The sequence below is a fragment of the Eutrema salsugineum genome, unplaced genomic scaffold, assembly GCF_000478725.1.
Source record: "Eutrema salsugineum unplaced genomic scaffold, Eutsalg1_0 scaffold_10, whole genome shotgun sequence".
Taxonomy (NCBI): Eukaryota; Viridiplantae; Streptophyta; class Magnoliopsida; order Brassicales; family Brassicaceae; genus Eutrema; species Eutrema salsugineum.
In genome coordinates this window covers 11,770,351-11,794,466 of record NW_006256908.1, presented here as the reverse complement: position 1 = coordinate 11,794,466, position 24,116 = coordinate 11,770,351, and the positions used below count along the sequence as shown (strand labels likewise).

At 35.3% G+C, this 24,116-nt stretch overlaps 6 protein-coding genes across 10 annotated transcripts; 2 read left to right on the top strand and 4 right to left on the bottom strand.

The window, feature by feature from the left end:
* Window positions 1–1,464: 1,464 nt before the first annotated feature.
* On the top strand, window positions 1,465–2,051 carry LOC18026509 (transcription factor PAR1). The gene has a single exon (XM_006411496.2). The coding sequence runs from the start codon at window positions 1,539–1,541 to the stop codon at window positions 1,905–1,907; it is 369 nt and encodes a 122-aa protein (XP_006411559.1). The 5' UTR covers window positions 1,465–1,538; the 3' UTR covers window positions 1,908–2,051.
* Window positions 2,052–2,869: 818 nt separating this feature from the next.
* LOC18026508 lies at window positions 2,870–4,104 on the bottom strand. Its single transcript, XM_006411495.2, has 2 exons — window positions 3,331–4,104; window positions 2,870–3,237 (listed from the first exon to the last, which is right to left on the bottom strand). Exons 1-2 carry the CDS (start codon window positions 3,955–3,957, stop codon window positions 3,142–3,144), a joined length of 723 nt encoding a protein of 240 aa, XP_006411558.1. The 5' UTR covers window positions 3,958–4,104; the 3' UTR covers window positions 2,870–3,141.
* Window positions 4,105–6,056: 1,952 nt separating this feature from the next.
* On the bottom strand, window positions 6,057–7,626 carry LOC18026507 (F-box/LRR-repeat protein At2g43260). The gene is given in 3 exon segments (XM_006411494.2): window positions 6,057–6,560; window positions 6,563–7,098; window positions 7,188–7,626. Coding segments are annotated over 3 exon segments (1,236 nt in total). The 5' UTR covers window positions 7,612–7,626; the 3' UTR covers window positions 6,057–6,284.
* Window positions 7,627–8,089: 463 nt separating this feature from the next.
* LOC18026506 (taxadiene 5-alpha hydroxylase) lies at window positions 8,090–9,789 on the bottom strand. The gene is made up of 3 exons (XM_006411493.1): window positions 8,814–9,789; window positions 8,513–8,700; window positions 8,090–8,389 (listed from the first exon to the last, which is right to left on the bottom strand). Exons 1-3 carry the CDS (start codon window positions 9,787–9,789, stop codon window positions 8,090–8,092), a joined length of 1,464 nt encoding a protein of 487 aa, XP_006411556.1.
* A 3,990-nt stretch (window positions 9,790–13,779) lies between these two features.
* On the top strand, window positions 13,780–15,240 carry LOC18026505 (protodermal factor 1). The gene is made up of 3 exons (XM_006411492.2): window positions 13,780–14,011; window positions 14,128–14,614; window positions 14,711–15,240. Exons 1-3 carry the CDS (start codon window positions 13,864–13,866, stop codon window positions 15,051–15,053), a joined length of 978 nt encoding a protein of 325 aa, XP_006411555.1. The 5' UTR covers window positions 13,780–13,863; the 3' UTR covers window positions 15,054–15,240.
* A 4,281-nt stretch (window positions 15,241–19,521) lies between these two features.
* Window positions 19,522–23,085, bottom strand: LOC18026503 (agamous-like MADS-box protein AGL5). Of its 5 annotated transcripts, XM_024161094.1 has the most exons (7): window positions 22,928–23,049; window positions 22,393–22,630; window positions 20,567–20,648; window positions 20,288–20,449; window positions 20,138–20,179; window positions 19,999–20,040; window positions 19,522–19,906 (listed from the first exon to the last, which is right to left on the bottom strand). In XM_024161094.1, exons 2-7 carry the CDS (start codon window positions 22,617–22,619, stop codon window positions 19,721–19,723), a joined length of 741 nt encoding a protein of 246 aa, XP_024016862.1. In that variant the 5' UTR covers window positions 22,620–22,630; window positions 22,928–23,049; the 3' UTR covers window positions 19,522–19,720. The 5 variants fall into 5 exon arrangements, with proteins under 5 accessions (XP_024016862.1, XP_024016861.1, XP_024016859.1 ...); XM_024161093.1 differs by having other exon boundaries at window positions 20,138–20,449; window positions 23,045–23,085; XM_024161091.1 differs by having other exon boundaries at window positions 20,138–20,449.
* Window positions 23,086–24,116: the final 1,031 nt, after the last annotated feature.

The window sequence follows — 24,116 nt, the reverse complement described above, 5'->3', positions numbered from 1 at the left end:
TAGTTATGGTAACATGAACTTCCTTGGCTTTCTTTTTGTTTTATATTTTGGTTTTGTTTTTCAAAGGAGTTGACAAAAAATGAAAGGAGATTTGGGGATGGATGTGGACCCAAGGGAGTGACACGTGGCCACCATGCCCGAGAGATATGCATGTGGATGGATCATCTTATGAGAGCAAGTAGTAGATAGATTAGATCCTCATTTGTACGAACCATTCACTTCACTATAGAGAGAGTATCTACTTGATCTCGATCTCATCCATCGATACACATATATTCATGTGCAGTTATGTGTATATAGTAGAGTCTATAGAGAGAGGTGCACATGGGGATGGGGCTTGGAGAGATTTTCATGTGAGAGCACATGTTCCTTCTCTTTGGGCTTTCTGTGGGGTCCTTTCTTCACTCCCCTTGTTCCTATGCACATGTCTCCACTGCCTCTTCCTTATCTTCACGCTCTTCTTCTTCGCGCGTCTCTTTGTTTCTTTCTTCTCCTTTGTTCCGTCCGTACCGCGCGTAGTTACTTTTACTTTACTTAGGATTTGTCGTCGTCTTATTTATTTTGTGGAAGTGGATGTCAAACCCCCCCAAATATAAAGGTTTCTAGTATAATATTTCGTGGAATATACATAAAAAATATTCCGTTTGATTATTTTTACAGAATTTATTATATTAGTTTAGTAGATATCGCAAAAATACCAGTTTTCTTTTTTTTTTTGTTTCCTTTGTTCTTGTCATACTTAGCTTTCATGAGTGTTCCAATAAAATATCAAACTATATAAGATTAAAGTAAGAATGAATTAAAAATGACAGTTTAAATTATTCATGAGTAATTTACTAGACTAAAGCTTATAACTTTTTTTTTTTTAAATATCCATTTACTAAACAAAGCAATCCAGTTTTAGATGTGAGAGCATGGTCGACTTAGATGAGTGACGTGTCCACTAATGTCAGAACCAGTCGACATGGCGCGTGAACTTCTTCAATAAAACCAAACTAAATTAAGAAAAAGTTAATAAAATCTGCACAATCCGAAGCACGAGGATATAATAAAATTAATTAAATTTAAACATACAACTGGACCCAGCTTTGATGGCAAATACCGCCCTATTAACCATTTTCTCATTACCATATATAGAATCTTTTAATCGACTTGCAATTTTATATCGTTTAACCAATAAAAACCGACGACAAAAAAAAAAAACCCAATAAAACCCAAAGTTCCTTCCGAACCGAACAAAATTAGACATTTCATCAAATTTAGTAAAAAACGTACAAACAAGCACGAAAAACCAAACTAAACCGATATAGTATTGTCTCTAAACACAACTCCAGCATTTAATAACTTATAAACCAATCAATCTAAAATAAACCAAAGTAAAATCGGATTGAACCGGCCAAAATATAACCGTCACCATTTTGTCCACTAAATCCATCATCACTCCTATATATATATATACACACACATACACACATGCACTTTCCTTACCTCTTCATTATTCTCTCAATCTCATCATTTCCCTCTCTCTCTCTCTGTCAATGGAGAAAACTCTAGCCACTCCCGATTCCACTAGACGCTCTCTTTCCTCGTCGCGCGCAGCCACCGTGAAATCACGCGCCGCCGGTTTCGAGCGCAGAACCAAACGGAGATTGTCGGAGACCAAGGCAAGCGTGTGTGTGTCCGGTGAAGAAGAACAAGAAGAAGACGACGAAGAAGAAGAAGTGGTGAAAGAGAAGATCTCTGCGTTGCAGAGGATTATTCCCGGAGGAACGGCGCTTGGTGTGGACGCGCTCTTCGAAGAGACAGCTGGTTACATAATGTCTCTACAATGCCAGATCAAAACCATTAAAGTCCTCACCTCGTTTCTCCAACGCTTAGATAAACAAGATATGAAGTTCGGAGGTTGAAGATGATGACTCCAAGATTGCTCTTCTTTTCTTTCGATTCCGACCCAAAAAAAAAAAAAGAAGAATTTTCATTATGTAGTTTTGTTTTTAACTTTATTTTTTTGTTTGATATGGATTTTAGCTTTGATATATGGGGAAAGAGATCTCAGCATTTTTTTCTTCGAAATCTTTTTCTTTAGTAAGACTATCATCGTTGTCAAAAAATAAAAAGTAAGACGATAATCTTTGAATCTTAACTTCTCGTTTATTTAAGCCGTTTCGTAGTTATGAGAAGTGTTGATTGCGATATATTACATATACATTAACGAATATACTATTAATGTTGGGACTTGGGAGTGTAACTACACTATAACTTGTTTATATAGTTGGAGGCCATATACTATACGTAGATATTAAATTAGATCACGAGGTAGCACTTGCATTTGAGATTTGGATTTAATGATATTGAGAAAGTTAATGATACGTGGCCCATTTTTCATTTTGTGTGAGCTCATTTCACATGCTAGATAACAAAAAATTTCCAATGTCGGTCGATATTTTATTTAAGATTATGACGAACATGCATATATTGGATTAGTTTTGAGTTTTCGTGGTCCAGGAATTGAGTTTCATGTCTATATTCCTTGTACATACAAGACAATCTTTCTAGTCGTGTAACTATAGAGCTAGCATTTACACAATTAATAAAGTCAACCGCTATAAAATTTAAACATAATAATATCCATAAAAAAGTCGATTAGTTTTAGGATTAACTATTACGTGCTACAATGATCTATGTATTCCAACACTGTTTATCCAAATTATAAGCATAAAGTACTTAAATTTTCGATTCATATATGAGAAGACCCAAAAAATGTTTACTAATTACTAATTTTTATTTTGAAAAAACTACAGATCTACTTAAAGCATAGGTAGTTAAGCGAAGTTGATCAATATTCATTCATGTTGTTAATCAGTAATGATAACTTTAAATCCTTTACCTTAAGATCATTGATACATTATTACTTTACTACATGTCCAACAACAAAGACACGAGTCAATACGATTTGCTAAACATGTCGTAATTGGGCTTAATAGTATTCGGCTGGGCCCCTTAAACTCTAAGGATATCCGTACAAAAAGTATAATGGAATCTGCTTAACAACTTTTATCAACGTTCGCTTGCCAACAATTGTAACAACATTTAGGATTGGTTACCAAAAGACCATAATCTTGGTTTGCCTGAGGTCAACTTTTACAGATCAGCAGCCCGGAGAAGCTCTAGGAGTCCGCAGCAATTCCTCCACGAAGTTGGTTGCAGCACGGGTTGCTTGGGGCAGAGCAGAGGCATCTAAACATTCAATGGATAGTCTCTTAATAAACGTATGTTAAAAGCTTCGAGCTAAAACTGAATTATTGGTAATGGACACTTTGGATTACAAACCTGGTTTTCATCTTTACGTACAGAAGAAGATTCATCTTGATGGGTCTCAAGTTCTTCGACATGAGCTGAAACCGGTAAGGACCCGTCAAAGTAATACCTGGAAAGGCTTGAATCATGGTCAGAGTCACTGGAGGAATCATCTGTATCCTTATCTGAAGCTGATGATGACTTGATTTCTTCTGGTACTTCCGGTGAATTCAGATTCACTGTGCTTTGATCGGCAAACTCATTGCTATCATTGAAACTGTGGAACACTATATTTGCATTTGCTTGTTCTGTTTCTGCAGGAGTGTCTTCCTGGAACTCAAGTACCATTCCTTGAGACTTGTTGAGATATGGGAAGTTGTTTCTCTCGTCGATATATGGTATTAAACCACTATTACGTCTGAAAAACTCAAGAACCTTCTCTTCTTCCTCCATATCAGATTCATTGACATCATGATCTTGGAAACCAAACGTGTATGAGTTAGATGGATCCGTGGAGCCTTCTTCTGTGGAATCTACTGGATCAACCAGTTCAGCGACTGTACCTCTGATCTTTTCATCTTCCTCTTCACTCCTTACGTCCTCAGCTGAGTTGCTTGCTTCTTCTATGGTGTTCTCCTCGTCTTCACCTTCCTTTTCCATTTCTCTCTCTCTCTCTCTTTCCTTGTACCTCGAGCTGCAACGGTATGGATCTTTTTCCGGTTTAAAGAGAACTTCCTCCACGGACCCAAGCTATCTAGTCGGACGTTGCTTCATATTTTAGTTGCAATGTCGTCGTTCAAACAACCACTGCGAAGCCAAAGACAGACTAAAACCAACCGAGTAAGATAAAGAAGAGAAAAAGTAAATACTATGATGGGAAGTTTGAAGAGTAGTTAGATAGAAAACGTTCACACAATAGTTTTGACTAGTTGGTTCTCGATGTGGAAAACAAGACATGATGGTGTTCAAACACATCAACTTTAGAAACAGAGACACATCAGCGGACAGACCTCCTACTTGCTTTCCCTACTATCAAATTTCGTCTGGACTAATAAAGATGCTAACATTTTTTTTTATTCTCTGGTTTCTGGTGAATTCAGGGCTTATGAAATATGATCATGATGATATGAAAGGCAGTGCATCGAATAGATAATTAGGGATTAGGGTGTTGAGGCATAGTAAGTGCTCCATTTACTGATTATATCAGTTTCTCTTGGTTGATAATTGTGAGTAATAAGACTGATTGCACTAGTAAGGTTAAACGGTTTATCAAATCCACTTCACAATATAGATTTTTTAAATGTAAACCTTCAAATTTATTAAGATATTATTGTTTAATAAAAATGTCAGTTTTCAAATTTTTGGAAATATAAGTTAGTTTTCATAAGAAAAACTTTAGATTGTGAAATCAAATCTCCATTATTAATTGAACAAAATGATAAAAATTATTTTTTTCTAAAATAACAGAAAATAGAAAAGTTGAATATTAATGTTATTTGTTGGTATTCCAATAATCAAGATGCATGCTTATATATACACACAATGTCTGTTTTTATAGTTTACCATTATCATCAATTTATAGAATTTTAGTTCATAATTAGCACAAAAATTGCACATGAACGTGTTTACTATATCGACTATAATCAATAAATGGTGAAAACAATTTTGATTTATATTTGATATTTTCTCTTGCAAAATCTTTGATATGAACATTTTTGGTATTTTCAGGTCTTTAGTTTTTCTGGGAAAACAAGATATCCATACTGGACTTCGGATTGGTTGCTGCTGGAACTCTCGCTGCTCATAAGACTAATCAGTGGAGAAAGAAGAACCTCGAACTTGGTTCGAGTTAGGGATTCTGCGCAACCAAGGTAATTTTGTTAAGGATGATGATAGCCCTTCTGATATGACGTTTTGGTACGTTTAGGCATTGTTGTATTATACATTCTTATGTGTATTCATTAATCGTCATGCATTCTTGTGATTACAAGTTTAAGCTTTTTTTGGAAAGCAAAGCTTGGAATTAGAAGATAGGATCTCCCACTTTGCATTCTGATCTGATGTTTTAAGTACGTTTAGGCATTGTTGTTTCATACATTCTTACGTTTATTCATTAATTTTCATGCATTTCTGTGTTCATGTGTTCAGATTAAAAGTATTTTGGGAATGTAAAACTAAGACATGTGGATTTTATTTGAAAAAACTACTAGATTAACATTTGTCTATCTAATAGTATTAAATCTAAAACAAATGATCCAAGAATATTTTTGTTAACAAACAAAATTTTCCTTTTTAAATTTGGAAGAATTTCAAGGAGCTAACTATGCTTTGCAATAAGAAAAAAAGAAAGAAAAAAGAATACTGCTTTGCAAAGTATTACTTATTCTTATTGATGAAATTCACCTACTCTTATCATAGTTAGCTATTGTTCTAATTTTACTCGATTTACAACAGATGATAAAAGGAAAAGACTCTCTTAAAACATATTATATGAACGTATTATTCCATTTTAACACAACAACAAATCTTATATTTTGCCAATTTACATTTAGTTTTTTTTTTCTTTCTTAGTCGGAAACAGTGGCGGAGCCACATGTATTAGCATGGGGTCATTCGCCCCCAACTAATTTTCAAAAGTTGATGTAATTTAGTAGTGTTCAATGTTAATGCCCCCATTTACTAAATTATATATACTTCTATATCCCCCAGTCAAAAACAATTCTGGCTCCGCCACTGGTCGGAAAAGCGTCGCATCACAATTGCTTTCATGCTGCTTAAATAGTTTAAAAATACAATAAATCCAGTTCGGTAAGTCACCGCCTTATACATACGACCGTATTCAGGACACTGCCTAAAACCGACAAAATGCGTGTAAGAAATAAGATGCATAAAAGCATAAACCAATATGAATATGAAAACCCGTAGGTACACGAGCATTCACCAAGCGTTAATAGAAAGATGAAAAGAGCATCATATAGATAATAATATCAAGACCTAGACGAACCAGCAAAATAGCGGAAAATGATTATAGAAGACACTAGAGTGGTGGCAAGCAAAACATTTGGGATTCGCAACTTGATCCAGCTAAACATTTGGCGTTTCGGAGATCCCGGTACGTGGTCTTGATAGTGAAATCCAGATCGGTACACTGATGAAGTCCTTGGACGAAGTGAGACCAGATTCTCAACGAAATCAGACACTACACAAATGTCTGAAGAGAGGCAAACGACTTGATCTGTCTCTGGGTAGTATTTGAACAACCTGTTCTCTCGTTGTCATGGAAGAAAAGGTTCCCACTGTTAGAAACCGCCACTGGCCTGAACCACACGCTCCTCTGCCGACGGGAAAAGACTCCGGAATTAGCTAAACTGATGGAGTAAACCAAGCTCCAAGTTTCTTCTTGCTCATCCAAGACCCGTATCTCAAATTCCCAAGGCTTAGTATAAGCTGTGACTATGGCTAAACGGTCCTCAAGGTTCACTAGTTGGTCTGCTACAGCACAAGTTGGCGGAAATGGGACAACATCACGGAACTCCTCTGTGTGAAGATCCAAAGCAAATACATTGTCACTTTTAATCATCTCTATCCAATAGAGGGAGCCATTGACAAACGCAGGCTTCCTTCTCGGTTCAACCTTGTAAGGAGGCGGCTTCACTTCCCTCCATTCACCAATGTCGACATCAAGAATCTCGCAGTAAGGTATAGGATCAAAGAACATCCTCACAACTTTATAGCTGCCACTAACTTTGTCCCTACCGACTCCCATTGCCCAATATGCAGGAAAAATATTCCACCATGTTTCTGCGATTTGTAAAAATTTCAAAGACTCGATTTTTATCAAATGCATTAGAAAAAGAAACGATTTTTAAAACTTCATCGTATAGACTTACCGGTGAAAATCAAGTTGTCGTCGTAGTGGTTGGTCACTGGATCTGGCCCGGAAGGGAAACTAACGAATTCTCCGGTGGAAGGGTTTAAAACGTTGACCCAACCTGGTACGGGGATGCAAACCAAACCGTCACACGTCAGCGACGGTCTTGTGGCGGCGTCACGGGAGTTTATATAGACTATATCGATCTCCTCTGTGTCTCCTTCTCTGAATAGCGACTGGGACCGGTGGTCTCCGGCGGCCAGGATTTTCGGCTTCTTCTGAACTTTCATTCGACTCTCCACGAAGCTCCTCGACTCCAGGATCGATCTCCATTGTTTTGAGACGGTTTTGAATTTGAGGATTGATTTCAATGGCAGTCGTAGAAATATATCTTCTATTAGATCGGGAATCACGTCGCTCCGACCCCGATAAACTTCCGACATCCTTTTTTTTTTTTCCTTGACCCCAAATGAACCTTTTTTTTTTGTTTAGCTTTTAGGTTTTAAGCTTTGAAATATTGAGAAATTGCAATAAAACCCAATATGTTTGTATTTCACCTAAAAGATCCCACTAAAATCGTGGATTTGATTAAAACCATTAATATCATAAAACTGTGATTTTATCTCCCACTTTATCTCATTTCTCCTTCTCTCTCTCTCTCTCTTTTTTTCCTTTAAAATTGGAATGTTGTATTCATGATAAATTAAATTTTAACAATTTGTTAACTGAATTTGTAACAATTTCTATCAACTGAATGACAAAGAGAAACTTTTTGCTAACAGATTGCTTGACAGTACTGCTTCACTACACAGATCCTAAGCATTAGTGTAAACTCAAGAAAATGAAAAAAAAAACATGAGCAACTTACTATAAGAAATCATGATGTGGTCGTTACATCATCATTCTCATGGCTCTATATATCTATAATGCCATTTTGGGAGAAATTTTGATAGGCATTCCTAGTGATGGAAATGGGAGAGGATCCATGCTGATTGTCTCATCTGGGTAGACTAAGGACCAATCGTAACTGGTCACGACCAAATGCAAGAAAACGAGAATGCTGACTTTTGCTAGTTGGTGACCTGCACAAAGCCTTGGTCCTCCTCCAAATGGTAGATATGTATATGCTTGTATTGGCTGATCAAACCTTGAAGGATTAAAACTCATTGGATCATGAAAAATCTCAGGATTGTAATGTGTTCCATATGTTGTCCAAAGTATCTGCACCCAACAAATTAAGAAACAGAAATGTATTTTTTTTATTAGTATTTCTTGAAAGAAAACAGAGTTTCTTGATTTGGGAAATTTGAAGGATATCTAGAGAGATGATATGTGTTGTTTCACCTTCCAGCCTTTGGGTATTGTGAATCCTCCATAGTCTATATCAGCAACTGCTTTTCTAAAGGAACCGAAGATTGGAGGAGACAACCGCATTGTTTCACGAACAACTTGCCAGCTATACTTCATCTTCTTCACATCTTCCACTGTTAGATATTCTCTTTCCCTTTTGTTTGCTTTTATTTGATTATGTTCTGAGATGAATCAAGAGAGAAATCTGAGAGTTGAGTATGATACTTCTTTTCTTTCTTGCTGATAGGAAAAAGAATTAATGATTTCAAGATTAGTTATTGTTCTGTTAGTTTACCTTGAATGAGAGTGTCACGACAAGTTGGGTGCTGAGCTAACATCTTGAAAGTCATGGCCATGGCATAAGAGGTTGTGTCGTGTGCTGCAAAGACTAGCAAAACCATATTATCTACAACTTCGTCTTCGGTTATTTCTCCTTTGGTCAACCCTTCTACTAGTCTCGAGAAAAGCGTTGTATTGGGCCTCCTAACTTCTTCTTCCATTTCTTTTCTCTTCTCCCTAACCTTCTCAACAAGAAACGTCTCTATCTCTAGCCTTGCTTTCTTTGCTCTAGCAAACCTAGAGCAAGGAAACTCAACCGGAAAAGCAAAAACTCCTTCTAAAACCCTTTCAAAGATCTCTAACATCCCAAGCTCCACTTTGATCCCATACAGACACTCAAAGACTACAGTAAAAGTGAGGGCTTTTGCCGAACGGTAGAGGCTAATCTCTTCCTTGCCTCCCCATTCTGTGTCAAGATGAGATCGGACAGTGTCACAGAGCTGAGGTACTAAGGACTCTAACCCATTGTAGCTAAGGCTATTAGCTACAATCCCTCTAAGGACTCGATGCTTCTCGCCTTGTTTAGCCATGATGCAGTTCATGCCCATCAGCTGAACAGAAGACGAAGGCCATGAGCTCACCACCAAGTTAAACTCATTAGACAGTATTAGCCTGTTGGCTTCAGCTCCATTGACTACTATTGTTGGTGATCCCATGATTTTTGTCTTGAAGAGGTTCCCATGTTTGATGATCCTTGGATTTACGAAATCCTCGAACACTCTGTTGCTTTTCTGAGCTTTGTAGAACTCCATTGTTTCGCCTATCCATGGAAGCCCCATTTCTCCAGGAGGAAGCTTCTTGTTCTTCTTCTGCTGCAGCTTCTTTGATGTGAATTTGTGAGTTTTCTTGCGTAAGAAGAAAAGTGTGCTGGATATTGTTGCAGCTATGCATAAGAAGACCCATGAGAGAAGAAAGTTTGGTTCTAGAGCCATTGTGTTGTTGATAATCAAGTTTTGCAGAAATCTGGACTCTGAGCTGGGTATTTATAAGTGGAGATTTTTGTGAATGTCTTTAAGGTCAAAACCCAGTGGGATTATTCGGAGTTTCTTTCTTTGTTTTGAAACTTTTTTTTTTTTGGTTCTGACACATGATTGATCTTCAAGATACAGTTCCTTAAGAGCTGCAACAATATATTTTTTAATTTTTTTTTTGTGCGGACGGTGATACTAAACATGTTATGCAGATGCTATGTAATATAGTGATCACAAAATTAATTACGGATAGAACACATACTTTCTTATACATAAATCATTAAATAATATATAAGACAGTACCATATCGAAATGGTTTTCTTCATTTTCTCCAATATGAAGATTATGAATTAAAAATTAGACGAAAATTTTAATTCATAATTTTCTGTTTCGACGGTATTTTGTATAGTAGATCTACTATATCTATTATATAAGTTTCTTGCCTGCAAACACGCCAAACGGATGCATCATGTTGAAAACTTTCTGTAAACTTGTTCCATTAATCTGCAAATTAATAATAAATTGCACTTTCTGGAACTCGAAACCCAAAACTCCTGGTGTAAAAGCATTAATGAACCCATTAACCAGTAAGCTAAAAGACTTTCACAAATCTTCAATATATTCTTAAGAAATTAATAATAACCTTTAACAACAAAATAACAAAAAGTTTATAAGTTGACTTTTCAATGATTTCTTTTTTTTTTTGAATATGGGTGAGAGAGAGACAAATGCATGTGCTTGGAAGTTGGAATATGCTATAACCAAGATTGTAAATGACTATATAAAATATGAATCTGATTCCTATAATCTCCCTCTTAAATAATTTCATAATAGTATTTTTTTGTTCATTGTTATATTACAGTATAAATTATTATGACTAATATGTAAACATATTTGCTGACGAAATTTCCATTAGACTTATATCATTACTTTGGGGGGGAAAATTATACGCGAATCCCTAAAGATCTGCTTTGGCCGGCTGCATCGTTATGTCGAATTTACGTTGCAAACTGCGTTAGAGAGAGAGAGATCAGTTTGTATATTTATCTAATTATCCATCACATACATTAAGTTATTAAACTAATCTTAAGGTGTGTTATACCTCCAAATAATCGCATTTCTGTATACTTTTGGGAATTTATCACTCTCGAACGTTGCGTTATGTTCAGATGATAATTTGTATGTACACTATTGATTCTTGAAATTTGGACAATTTATTTTTCATGGCATTGTTCATGCACCTAAGATAAAATTATATAATTTGGATATTAGCCGAAGAAAGGATAATTTGGAATAAGTAAGAACGAATAATTGGTTAAGAAGTCACTTTTAATAGATTCCTTCTAAGTTCTAACAAAACCTCTCCTCATATGAAAATAATTTTAAAAAGTTTATCAATCTTGTCGCGGCACTAAGCATAGATGAGGCTACTTTACGTCGTCGGTTTCGTTAAATAACTTGCAGAACAAAATAAGAACGGAATTTTAGTTTAAATATCGAATTATTCGATTATCCTAAGATGTAGTTTTGTATTTGTAAACTATAATTAGATTATTGAGAAGAAAGAAGAGTAGCAGCCGCAAGAAATGATGATGATGGTTGGCATTGACAACAACATGATTATAAATCGTTATGATGGTCGTCAATTATCGGTTAGCGAACCCTATATTATATTACATATGAATAATTTAAGAACGTGTTACTCGAAAAATGCAATTAGAACTTTTGAATATAGATAGGCAATTAGGCACACACACATTATCGTATTGGTATGTATATACGTGTGTATGTGTATATTTGGTTGTTAAGGCTTTGATTCTTTCAATGGTCGGGGCTTTTAGTGAGTTTGGTTGGTCGGATCGCTTCGAACGCTTAGAATGAAACTTGTCCGTATGCCTTGTTGCCTTAGTTTTGGAGTAATTTAGATTGAACCGTTTTAACCATTAGTGGAAATTAACTATTCCAATCAAATGAACATTCACCGTTTAACATGTTTGATGGATTACACCGATTTAACCACATCAACCAAAAAATGGAAAAAAAAAATCAACTACATTGACAATACGGAGGGACTTGTTTGGAACCAAATTCACCTTTCTATTACTTTGACATATCGGTCAACCAATACAAACACATTACAATTCTTCAAAGCCTATACAATAAGAGAAAGATATTATATACATAAACATGTATATTCTGTATATATACTTATAAAGAAAGCAATCATCTACAGTGGAAAGCCAAAGGCATCTTGAAGTATCAACGGGTTTGAATTGATATACCAACTAACTAACATAGTTTCATATGTGATGTCTTGACTCTTGTTAGTTTAGTTGGTTTTAGAAAATGGAATTGATCGTTTAGCACTTTCATTTCAAAATTTCAAATTACATTTCATACCGTGACATGGTATCTACATGGGTAAAGGACATTAGTCATACATTTGTACTAACAAAATTGATCATAATCTCTATGGCCCTAATCAACATGTCCGAGTATATTGTATCCGGGTCAGTATAGGCCATTTGCTTGGACAACTAACTCATAAATTTAATTCAGTCCAGAAAAGAACATTTAAGCAATTAAATTTTGAAATAAAGATACATTATAGATCATAATCATTAAATATCAAATTACGCTAGCAGGGAAAAAAGTTTGTGACTTGTCGTTTGTTGAACTAAAGTGACAGGAAAAAATCAATTGATGTTTTAGCGGGCTTTAAATTGAAATTGTGGAAATGTGGTTGAGTAGGATTTTTTAAGTGTATTTATTAAAATTATAGAGAGTTATCTCAAATGTAAAGAGATTTAAATATCTTAAAATGAAAAATGACCAGCGTAGAAACGTCAATATCATGGCTTAACAAATTATTCACAGTTCAATAGTATAGTATAAGAAAATGCAGAAGCCAGAGGAGCAAATCCAGAGAGGATAGACAGTATAAGAAGTAAATTATTTTATGAAGCATCATCGGGTTATAATTTTTCAGACCCACCAAAACCAACTCCAATATCACATTTATTTATCTCTCTTTTTCATATTTTTTAATCTCTAAAAAAAAAAGAAAAATCATCTCCTCTAAAACTTCTTCATTGTGGGTCCTCTTCTTTCACTGCATCTCCACGTGCTACTAATGGCCTCGCTGTATCTACTATTTACCACTCTTATTGTTACTAAAACTTAAATGTCACTTGAATGCAAACTATATCTTTAGGTGAAAACCAAATAAAAAAACCAATAAAAAACCATACATTATGCTAATTGAAAACTTGGAAAATACTATATCTATAAACCAATGATATATATCCAACATTGGGTTTTGCTGCCCATATGAGGCCATAAGGCCATAACACGAGACCGAGATGAGAGAAGTGACCTTATTTAGGTGTATTAAATGTAGCTTGACTTCTCTTTTAACGTCAAGTGATGACAACTAATTTAAGCATCTCCTTAGCTAGTCTTAGAAAAACACAAAACAAAAGGGCCTACGTTAGTCTACCTAGATTCTTGATTTGAGGCTTGCCCTACATTTCAAGCACTCAAGAGTGGAAACTTACTTGGATTAATTAGCTTCACATGATATCAGAGCTAGCTTGCATTTTAAATGCAAAATTGACGTCCTGCAATAAACATAAGCAACGTATAATGAGTTATCGATTGAAAGTACGTAAATAGTAATAATAGTGGTAGAGAGATAAATCATCTATATGGGAGACAGCTTCTCATACGCGTCCATGCCTTTGCATGAAAGATTAATTGAACTCTTTTAGATTTTTTTTTTTTTTTTTGGGGGGCAGAATTCCAAGTGTTATTGCAATCACCAGGGGTATTAAATGGGATAGTGTAAATGCACCTGCAACACATCAACTAACCACACACTCCTCCACCTGTTTGTATTTACTTCGAAACTTTCAAAAACCCTTATGCTTCATTCCCTCTCTTTATAAACCCTTGTTTCCGGTTTACCAAGGACCACGCAACACCATCTGCAAAAAAAAACTTCTGCTTTCTGAATTTATCGTTAAGTTTTCAGAAATGAGAGGGATGAAGAGTTTTACCATTTGGGCTGTCTTTGCTGCTTTACTCTCACAGCAGCTATTTGCTTCTGTTGCTTCCATAAGGTTTGAGGATACAAAAACATACTACTCTCCTCCAGACCCAAATGCAGGAACTCCTCCCTCTGGTAAGCAGAAAATAACACACTTCTAACTTTTAATGCATTTTGATGTAATAACTAATAAGAATCTTGATTTTAGCTATTCCTTACTTGATGACTCGTTGCATTTGTTTGACATGCAGGAACTCCTCCATCACACGGAGGATACACTCCAACTCCTTCGACTCCATCACACACCCCTCCTTCTAACTGTGGAAGCCCACCTTACGACCCTTCAACTCCACCTCACATTCCAACTCCATCAACTCCATCTCACACTCCAACTCCATCGACTCCATCTCATACTCCAACTCCATCACACACTCCAACTCCATCACACACTCCTCCTTGCAACTGTGGAACTCCACCTCATCACGTCCCAACTCCTTCCACACCTTCACACCCTTCAACGCCTTCACGGCCTACGCCCTCAAATCCTCCTTCTGGTGGATATTACTCATCTCCTCCACCAAGTACTCCGGTCGTTGTGACTCCACCAACACCCATTGTTGACCCAGGCACGCCCATCATTGGAGGAAGCCCACCAACTCCTATCACTCCTATTGACCCTGGCACTCCTGGAACTCCTTTCCTTCCTGCTCCTTTTCCACCAATCACTGGAACATGCGAGTAAGTGACAAATATTCCTCTATCTAACACATACATTAAGCCATATATACATGATGGTCTCACACTTCATGAGTCTTAATTATTATCTTTGTGCAGTTACTGGAGGAACCACCCTACACTGATATGGGGTCTGCTTGGCTGGTGGGGCACTGTTGGAGGAGCTTTTGGTACGGTCAGTACTCCCAGTAGCATCCCAGGGTTTGATCCTCACATGAACCTTCTTCAGGCACTTTCCAACACCCGCACAGATGCCATTGGAGCTCTCTACCGTGAAGGCACAGCGTCTTGGCTTAATTCCATGGTCAACCATAGGTTCCCTTTCACAACCCCTCAAGTCAGAGACCACTTTGTTGCAGGACTTTCTTCAACCAAGGCAGCCACAAAGCAGGCCCATACATTCAAGCTTGCCAATGAAGGTCGTCTAAAGCCAAGAATCTGAAAAGAAGAGAGTTTCTTCATTTCTTAGTTGTTTGTTGGTTTGTCTTAATTAATTATCTTATGCTGTGAGTGTGGTCAGTAGAGTTTTAAGTGTCCTATAGCTTCTAGTAATATTTATCATCATGGCCCTTTATATTTGATGTTGCTGTTTCAATTTTTCTTCATCTTAAATAAGTTTTATTACTTCCCCTGTTTCTTAATCAGTGTTCAAGAGCGTCCAAATAAAATGCATTACATGCAAATAAACCTGAAGGAAGACAAAACATTGCACTTCGTTTGATACCAACACGAACATGAAATAGGATCATAAACATTAATATCAAAAGAGACCGCAAGAAAAGAGAGATTATTAAACATATTTCATACATAGACCAAGGTACCAAAAAAGTCAAAGTCTAAATATAGATTGGCATGCCTAGCGACAAACACAATATCATAACTGCTCCAATAAATTGTTCATGAGAAATTCTTAAAATCAGGCCTAAGTGATGTGTCTCACAACTGGATGTATTTCCAAAAAAAACAAGTCCATGAAAGAGAGAGAAAGACCAAACATTAAGAAATAACATTAAAGAAGGGGCAGTACTTCAGAGGTGTGGTGTTACTGTAATAAACTCGTGGAGTAAATATTGCAAGATGGTCTCCATGCATTCAAGTTTCAAACCCCAAGTTCTAACTACCAATGAATATTACCTTCAATGACTCTCTCTACTAATGTCAGGAAAATTGCATTAATGATATTGAGTTAGTAGTGTCATGGTTACAAGGAGACATCAACTCTAGAGATTTAGGAATAACCTCTTTATCTCAAGTTATTATTTTCTCTTGCTATATGATCTTATGACTGATGCTACTTTCTTAACAATCTCAACACAATCCATAAGAAAACTGATACTAATGGTCTCTGCATTTCTAAGGATATGAAAACTTGAAGTAGCAGTTGTTTGAAATCATTTTCCATTGCATTATCATTGATCAGCCTTTGAAAAAGAGATGATCCCTCTCTCATGCCTTCGACATAAACAGAGTGTTAAGTAGTAAAGTCTTTGCTAGGTAAGTGTAATAACCTGAAAAACTGAATTAAGAATGGAAAAAAAGAAAACAATTATATCATAAGATGTCTCAACACATGGGCATTTGCAGCCTATGCCACGAAAGTGTGATCTGTCCACATAGACTGGTGCTCATAAGTTCATGCAATTCTTCTGTGGAATATACATATATATCTTATAGCTACTCAGCTCATAACTTCATCTTGATAATGTATATGGAGCAAATATATCGAGAATCATTAGTATAACATTAATCTTAATCTTTATCGAAAAAACATAAATCTTGATATCTCTAACGATGTTGTATCAAATCAAGATGATAAAAGACATTCTCACCAAATCAGACATTCCACCACATTAAGCAGAAATCAACCACCGAATAGAAGCTGTGCCCAAAATAAAAGATATCAAATCACATTCTCGCATATGCAATAAAAATCTTGACACAATCACATGTCTGCAAAATCAAATTAGTCTAAGGAGATTATTACGTATACTAGCTTAGAACGAATTTCTAAACTTAAGCGTGAACGCTAACAAGATTCGTAAATATACGAGAAGATGATACGAGCTTAGTGATGTTTTTGCGGGCCTGAAGCCCGCGGGCTTATACGGGTCTTTCATTAATTTTTAAGTTCGTAGCCCGTTTAGTTATATGAAATCAAAGTAGATTTATTTACGTCCGTTTATTATACGGGTTTACCCGCGAAATAAAAGGGTACTCATGTACCCGAAAAAACAAGTGAGGATGAAGTGGGTCCCATGTGAGTGAAAATTGAAGAGTATCAATATCATCATGTGAGGAAGGTTGTCTTCGGTATCAGTCGAATCTTCGCTCTGACTTTTCCACCTTTTTTGTTCTTACCTTTTCTTTAATTTTCTTTTTTCTTGTCAACATTTATTATTATTTTCCTTTGGTCGGTTAATGTTCTAAACAAAACAAACAATTTTACAACAAACCATAACTGCACATGAACATTTTTTAGATTTTCTACAGTCAAATGAGAGATCGTTGGCATTATCGCCTACTTAGTCTGTTGCTTTAGTGTTGACTGTCTTCATTGTTGTTTCTTTAATCGTTGAGCGCTCCATTTTTCGTCTAAGCACTGTGAGTAGCCTCCATTTGAATACCTCTACATTGAATCATTTTGTTTCTTCATGATCTTGAACCTTTTCTTAATCATTTTACAGTGGTTAAGGAAGACAAAGAGGAAACCTTTGTTTGCTGCATTGGAGAAGATAAAAATTTTTATGTTTGTGAAAGTTGTTTATAAATTCTTTTTTTTTTTAAGTTAAATGTTATTTCTATTTTTTTTTTTTTGCAGAGCCTGAAGAAAAAGATCAAGTTTAAATCAAAGATAATCTTTACAAATATTTATTTTATAATTTTATGTTTGTTTGAACAAAGCGTTAATGTTATATTTTTGAATTGGATTTTGTTATTAATTACTTATTTACTTATGAAATGTTGGATTTTGTTTATGATATATGTTTATTCATTTCAGAAAGTTTTATTTTTTTAAGATATTATGTTTTCTAAAAATATGTAAAAAAAACGTAATATATATTTTAAATTTATAATAACATACATAATATTACAAGAATTCAAATGTAATTTAAATAATTAAATTAAAAAAAAAGATAAATGGGCTTAAAAGAGCTATTTAAGCCCGCAGGCTAAAAAATTACAAATATAAACAGATTTTATATAAACGGCCTTTAATAAGACGGGCTTTATACGGGCAGGGTTTAAACGGGCCCGGGTAGCCCGTAAAAACAACACTATACGAGCTAAGTTATCTCGACGATCTGGTAACTTTGTGCGACAAACCGGCGAGGGATTAGCAAGCGTTTAACGGCTGAGTTCGAAACACCGTCCCGTTTTCCTTACTCGGTTATTATAATCTTTTTATTCAATGGGCTTGGGCTAATTAATCAATTAAATTATGAAAACAACTCCAAAGTGTGCTCCGTTTAGCGTTTTCAAACTTAGAATTCATGCCGTCTTCTCCTGGAAGCGCTTCTTCTTCTTCTTCAACTAACATCTTCTGAAACACGATTAATCATTCCCCAAATTGCAAATTTGCCTTCAATCTAGTTTCGGTTATATTATTGCTTCTAGTGTCATATAGATAGGAGTAAAATTTTCATCTTTCCCTTTGGATGATCTATATTTACATGAAATTGAAATTACTATTTTTCAAGGATTTCACCCTTTTGTTTCCTTGGTAAATTGGATGCATTGATAGAGTGTTACCACCTTTAGGCTTGATTTGTTCACGAGCACGTTTAATTGTCTAAAGAGAGCTCACTACGTAGTGGTTTCTTATCGTTTTGAGTGAAAGTTACCAGCTTTAACCTACATCTTGTATTGAGGGATCTAAAGGTATTGAGGGAGACAATCTTCTCCACAGATTAAGACAGTTGCCAGAACACATGCAGCAACGAAACAACAGTTAGATATGAGAGTTTTCACTCATTTAACTGACAGGACGTGTAACTGGTTTGGTTGCTCTGTTGCAGTAAAAGTTAGGTCTTTTATGTGTTTTTGTTACTTTTGCAACATGAAATTTTGGTTTACTGTTATTATAAAATCATGGTGAGAAATACACGAATGTACTAACTCTTGTAGAAAGTCATGGAGGAGATGACAAAGTGAGACGAGTCCTCCTTGACAAACTCTTGCAGAGACTATATATCAATTTCTCATATCAAGCTTCTTTCCTCATCACTGCGCTTTGGTTTCAGGTATAAACTTCCTTGCTCTTGAAATCTTACTTAAAGCATGAGTATCAAATCGCATCCCTTTCCTATATATCCGCACTAAGATACGTCTCATTGCACTAACAGAGTCTCATATACTGCAGAGTCATAACCCGAGGACGACTGCCTTTGTGGCAGCCAGGAGGCTTGCTTCTACCACCAGCTTTGAGTTCTCGTTGTCAAAAGACCTTACACATCCTCTTGTCTATTCATAACATGTGACATGTCGCTGTGTCGCTGTTAAGATCTTGATTCATTTAAGTAACTAGGCAAGACTCTCAAATCCACAATCGTTTTGCAATTCAGTGGCCTTGTCTAGAGATTAGTAATCATGAGGTACGTTCTACGATCTCTCTCGTGTAAATTTTTTGCATTAGCTTCAGTAGAAAGTGCAAATCTTGAACTGATAAAGAGGAAAAAAAAGAAACTGTCCTCTGCGCTATGAGAATGGCAGGGGAAAAAGTTTTTGGCCTTTGTTAGCCTCCCTATTCATACTCCATGTCCATACCTACAACTTATATAAAGAAGTAGATGTAACCTGGATGCATGGACCATGCTTTTGCATCTAGTTTTTAGGTCACAGCAACACAATTTTATTTGAATAGGCAAACAGAATGGAAAGCAGTAGGAACTACTCAGAGATTTTAATGACAAGAGACCCTGTTTTTACTTGGTTAAATTCTCTTGTTTTGAAATTATTAGCTGCAAGGTTTACATACATATAAATAATCAAAGATATATGTAAATTTGGTCCCTCTCAAATCGTTGCCCGTCTGCATTTTAAGTATGAGTATATATGCATCAAAACGATCTCAGACGAGGAAAGAAGCTTAGATAGATTAATTGGACATAATTAAACAAGTTGGAGAGGTGGTTGGTCTTGGTCGGAGGGATTCTGATTTGGTTCGAGCAGGTTAACCGGAATATAACTCCGGTTATACTGATCCGACTGATGAGAGGATGATACGCCCGACTCGTAAACCGTCCCTTGATGTATCACACTCGATTCCTGCTGCTGTAGTCCCACTCTTTCAGTAATCTGCACAAGCATATATATAGAATTTTTCACATCAAGACATTGCGTACAAGAAAAGAAAAAAAGACAATTCGAAATGCTAATATATACAAGACCTTGGATCGGAGATACATGTTATCGTTTTGCAGCTCGATTTCCTACATGAAAACAACAAAAAAGGAAAGCGATGATTAGAGAAACAGGTAGTGTATAAAGTAGGAGTGAAGTTACTTGCTGAGGAAGATAGGTTTTTACCCTCTTTTGCATGTACTCTATCTCTGCAACTAACATCTCGTGCTGAGGAAAAACAAAAATCAAATGTAACGGGCAAGAATAATCAGATAAAGTCGTGAACACAATATATCCAAACATAGAAGTTTGATCAATGAAACTATAGTGATTAACCTTTTTGGAGCGGACGCGGCTGATGCCTTTCTCAAGCCTACTTTCGAGGTTCTTGAGTTCCTTGAGGTTCAAGGAACCAAGAGATTCACCAAGAATGTGTCTGTTCAGATTCTGAATGTCCCGAATTTGTCTCCGAAGCTTAGACGACTCTTGCTGATAGTACTTTATCAATATAATAGATGAAAGTCAGAAAATGAAAATGGATAATTGTAAAGAAGAAAGAAATAGCGAATAATTTATTGAAAAAAAGGTGAATTTTACTTCATTAATGAATGTTACCTGAGTATTAGCTTCGGTGACGGAAGGAGGATTAACGGCGTCGGAGCAAGCTTTCTTGTACCTTTCGATCGTTCCTCTCACACTTTTCATCGTACGATTTCACCCACATCCACACAAAGGAAAATATATAAACTTTAAATCATCAGCCTAATCAATTAAACCCAGAAACCTATAACATTAACAGAGATAAAATGAAATACTTTAAGATATTGATTTTAATAGTTTTTACCTTTGGATATTAAACATCCTCTGATATATTTAAGCATTTGAAACAAGAAAGTTTTTTTCCGGCTAAAAACCTTGAATTCAACGACAAAATAGAGTTACTGGACCAGTCTACTACGTACCATATGATTGGTTCTCCCTCTTTTTGGCATATTTTTGCTAAAAACCTTAAAAATTTATGTTTTTTCTATCATAGATAGGTTGATTTCATACAAGGATCAAAGTGTTAGTTTGCAATTGCACCATGTGTGATGCGTATGTGAATAATAGTTAATTTGAGGCAACCAAGAACGTGAAATTCATAAAATCCTTAGCAAAACTGAAATGTTGCGTTTTCATTTTCACCATTTAATTCACAGAAATGGTATGATGGAAAGTTGAGGTTGAAAGATATCAAAAGACAAAAAGCTTGAGGATATTTGAAATAAGAAAGAGAGTATAGACTTTAGCTACACAATTGAAAATAGAAACCTAGAAACTACAATTTTCTACATACCTAATGCATTCCTCTTTTGTTAATCAGATTAGTTGGGTATTTAACTAAAGATACTTTTATAAGTCATGTCACATACACAGTTACTAAATGTAGTTTTTTTTAGTTTAACTTTTATCCATAGGAAAAGAGTTGACTAAAAATATTAGATTATATATAACACCCTCAACTCTGTAGTATTAATTTACCCCCCAAAAAAATTCTAGAATATTTCTAAAACAATTATTATTAAGAAACAGACAAATAATCTGAACGTTGAAATGAACATGAGTTGTTAATAGCTGGAAATGTATTGAAATAGAAATGACAAGTCCCCAACTTGAGAGTGGGGAAAATAATAATCAAAAAGTCAAATTTTCTGATTAAATTGTGTTTTGCTTGATTGATGGATGATTAATTAGTGACTCAACAACAAGCTTTGTCCCGAGATATTTCTTGATTTAACAGACCAAATCACCGAAAGATTTAGAGAAGTGTCAGATAACAAACACCCTAGTTTCCCCCTAGTGTATCAATTTTTAAGGAATCTACTTAGCTTCATAGCTATACATAACATATAATATTTATATAATTTTTTTCTTTCTAGAACCCTACTTTTTCATTACTCTGATGGAAACCTAATGATCAATCTGCAGAAATAAACCTGATGGGTCATCATACTGATCGAATTGTCTTGTAGAAATTGACATACATAGATACATATAGATGCTGTTTTAAGGATTTAATAGAAGAAGAAAAAAAAGTGATCCTGGAACAAGGTATGGTGATGCTTATTAATTTATCAAGAAGACCTCACAGCTTCGTAAAAAAAAAAGAACTCACAGCTTTTCACAGAGAGAGAAGAAAAGAGATTAGGATTTCCCCCAAAACAAAACTAGGGTTCCGAGTTTTAGCAAACCCTAATTTTGGTACACATATATAAGTTAGAGCTTTCCAATAGAGAATTGAGCCTCAGAGAAATTTACCCACTGAGAGAAAAACCATAAAACTGATGCAAATTAAATCCGTAATAAACAAAAAAAAAAATCAAAATTTTATTGCCAAAAAAAAAAGAAAGAAAAGAAAATCAAGATCTTAAGAAGTGAGAATAGTTGTTTCTTCTTCTTACCTGTTGTTGGCGTACTCGTAGAGACGACCTCGTGTGGAGAAGATGACAAGAGCAACCTCAGCATCACACAAGACAGAGAGCTCATAAGCTTTCTTGAGCAAACCATTGCGTCGTTTGCAGAAAGTGACTTGGCGATTCGTAGTGTTCTCTATCCTCTTTATCTCTATCTTCCCTCTCCCTATCTTCTTGCTGCTCTCTGCTACTTCATTACTCGCACCACCCTCCATTTATATAAACCCTGTAAAGTATAAACGAACCAAACATAATCAAACACTACACACACGACAGAGAGCTAGAGATCAAAATCTTTTTGCACTCAAACTACTATAGCTACTATTCAAGTTTCTGAGATTTCAATGGAGAAAAAGAAGAGCCTTTGATTAAAAGAAATGGGTTTTTTAGTGATTAAATGAAAGAACAACCCTAAATTTGGTCACTCCAAGATTCAAGGATTGAATGAAGAAAAAGGAAGAAGAACCTTTGGTTACAAACTTGGATTTCAGTTCTATTCAGTGCATAGTACTAATAACTATACCTGGGTTTGCAAGATTATGATTAGAAAGAAAAAGAAGGAGAAGCAAGAAGAGAAGATAAAATCTAAGAGAATTAATTTTGTTCTTGCCTAAAAATACTATTCTTATTAACTCAGTACCAATTAACTGCTGCTTCCTACTTTATTTTGTTTTGATTCCTTTTTTTGGTTTACATTTTCTTTTAGAGGAATATATCTTTGGAAGTATTTAAAAATCCACTTGCAGAAAACAGAAGGTTTGGTGGTTTTTTTCAAACTGAAATGTTATAGAGGAAAAAGAAAGAAAGAAAATGGACCATTAGTCTAACATTTTCCCAAAGATCTCATACCCAGTTCTTTTAATTCCCTATGTGTACATTTAGATTGAAATTTGAAATTGATGGGAATTAAGAGGTAGAAAATATCAAAATGGAAAAGAAAAAAAAAAGAAGAAGAAGAAGAGAGTTGGGTTTGGATTGGGTGGGAGAGCATTGAAGGAGGACCATCCAATTTTTCTTTCATGTTTCGGGGAAAAAAGAGAGGTATGGGCTCTGTTTCTCATCAGAATCAACTTTTCGAAATTCTCCTTTTCTGGTAATACTCCTTTTTTTTCTTCTTTTCTTTTTATTGCCCTACTCCTATATATCGATCGTTAATATTAATAACCTGGAATTATTATTATTATTATTATTTTTAAATAATCATATATTCCAATTAAACCAGTATCCAACTGACATGATATATGGTAAGAATTTGCGTATTTAATGGTGTTATATTAAGCGTTTAGAACTTATCAACTGCCAAGCGATCCAAAGAATGAGATTTCATGGTTAAATATTTTTTTATGAATTTTTGAAAGTTTTAACCATTTAGATGTTAAAAGATGATTTACATTCAAGCTAAACAAAAAATTCATGACAGAGCAGTGTTTTTAATACCCAAAAAAAGTTGTGAATTCAACGCGAACACACAAAAGAACAATAATTACCAATGCTATAAAAATTGCTTGATAAAAATGGGTACATAGATTAATTGATTTCGTCTTTCCAAAATCTTATGTCTTCCTGGACACTAGGTCAGTGACGTCCAACGGCATCGTGATTATTGAGGATTTTGATTTTATATCATTATATTATATGTAACTAATTGAGCAAGAGATGCTGGTTAAAAAAAAAAAACTTAAGCAAGAAATGACCTCATATATACGACAATA

Coding starts and splice junctions, on each gene's coding strand:
- LOC18026505 (XM_006411492.2), top strand. CDS start 13,864: ATGAGAGGGATGAAGAGTTTTACCATTTGGGCTGTCTTTGCTGCTTTA. Junction 14,012..14,127: donor TGCAGGAACTCCTCCCTCTG/GTAAGCAGAAAA, acceptor TTTGACATGCAG/GAACTCCTCCATCACACGGA. Junction 14,615..14,710: donor CCAATCACTGGAACATGCGA/GTAAGTGACAAA, acceptor ATCTTTGTGCAG/TTACTGGAGGAACCACCCTA.
- LOC18026503 (XM_024161093.1), bottom strand. CDS start 22,619: ATGGAGGGTGGTGCGAGTAATGAAGTAGCAGAGAGCAGCAAGAAGATA. Junction 20,450..20,566: donor TCACCGAAGCTAATACTCAG/GTAACATTCATT, acceptor ATATTGATAAAG/TACTATCAGCAAGAGTCGTC. Junction 20,041..20,137: donor TAGAGTACATGCAAAAGAGG/GTAAAAACCTAT, acceptor GTTTTCATGTAG/GAAATCGAGCTGCAAAACGA.
- LOC18026508 (XM_006411495.2), bottom strand. CDS start 3,957: ATGGAAAAGGAAGGTGAAGACGAGGAGAACACCATAGAAGAAGCAAGC. Junction 3,238..3,330: donor TACGTAAAGATGAAAACCAG/GTTTGTAATCCA, acceptor TTGAATGTTTAG/ATGCCTCTGCTCTGCCCCAA.
- LOC18026509 (XM_006411496.2), top strand. CDS start 1,539: ATGGAGAAAACTCTAGCCACTCCCGATTCCACTAGACGCTCTCTTTCC.
- LOC18026506 (XM_006411493.1), bottom strand. CDS start 9,789: ATGGCTCTAGAACCAAACTTTCTTCTCTCATGGGTCTTCTTATGCATA. Junction 8,701..8,813: donor TCGTGACACTCTCATTCAAG/GTAAACTAACAG, acceptor GATTCATCTCAG/AACATAATCAAATAAAAGCA. Junction 8,390..8,512: donor CAATACCCAAAGGCTGGAAG/GTGAAACAACAC, acceptor TGTTGGGTGCAG/ATACTTTGGACAACATATGG.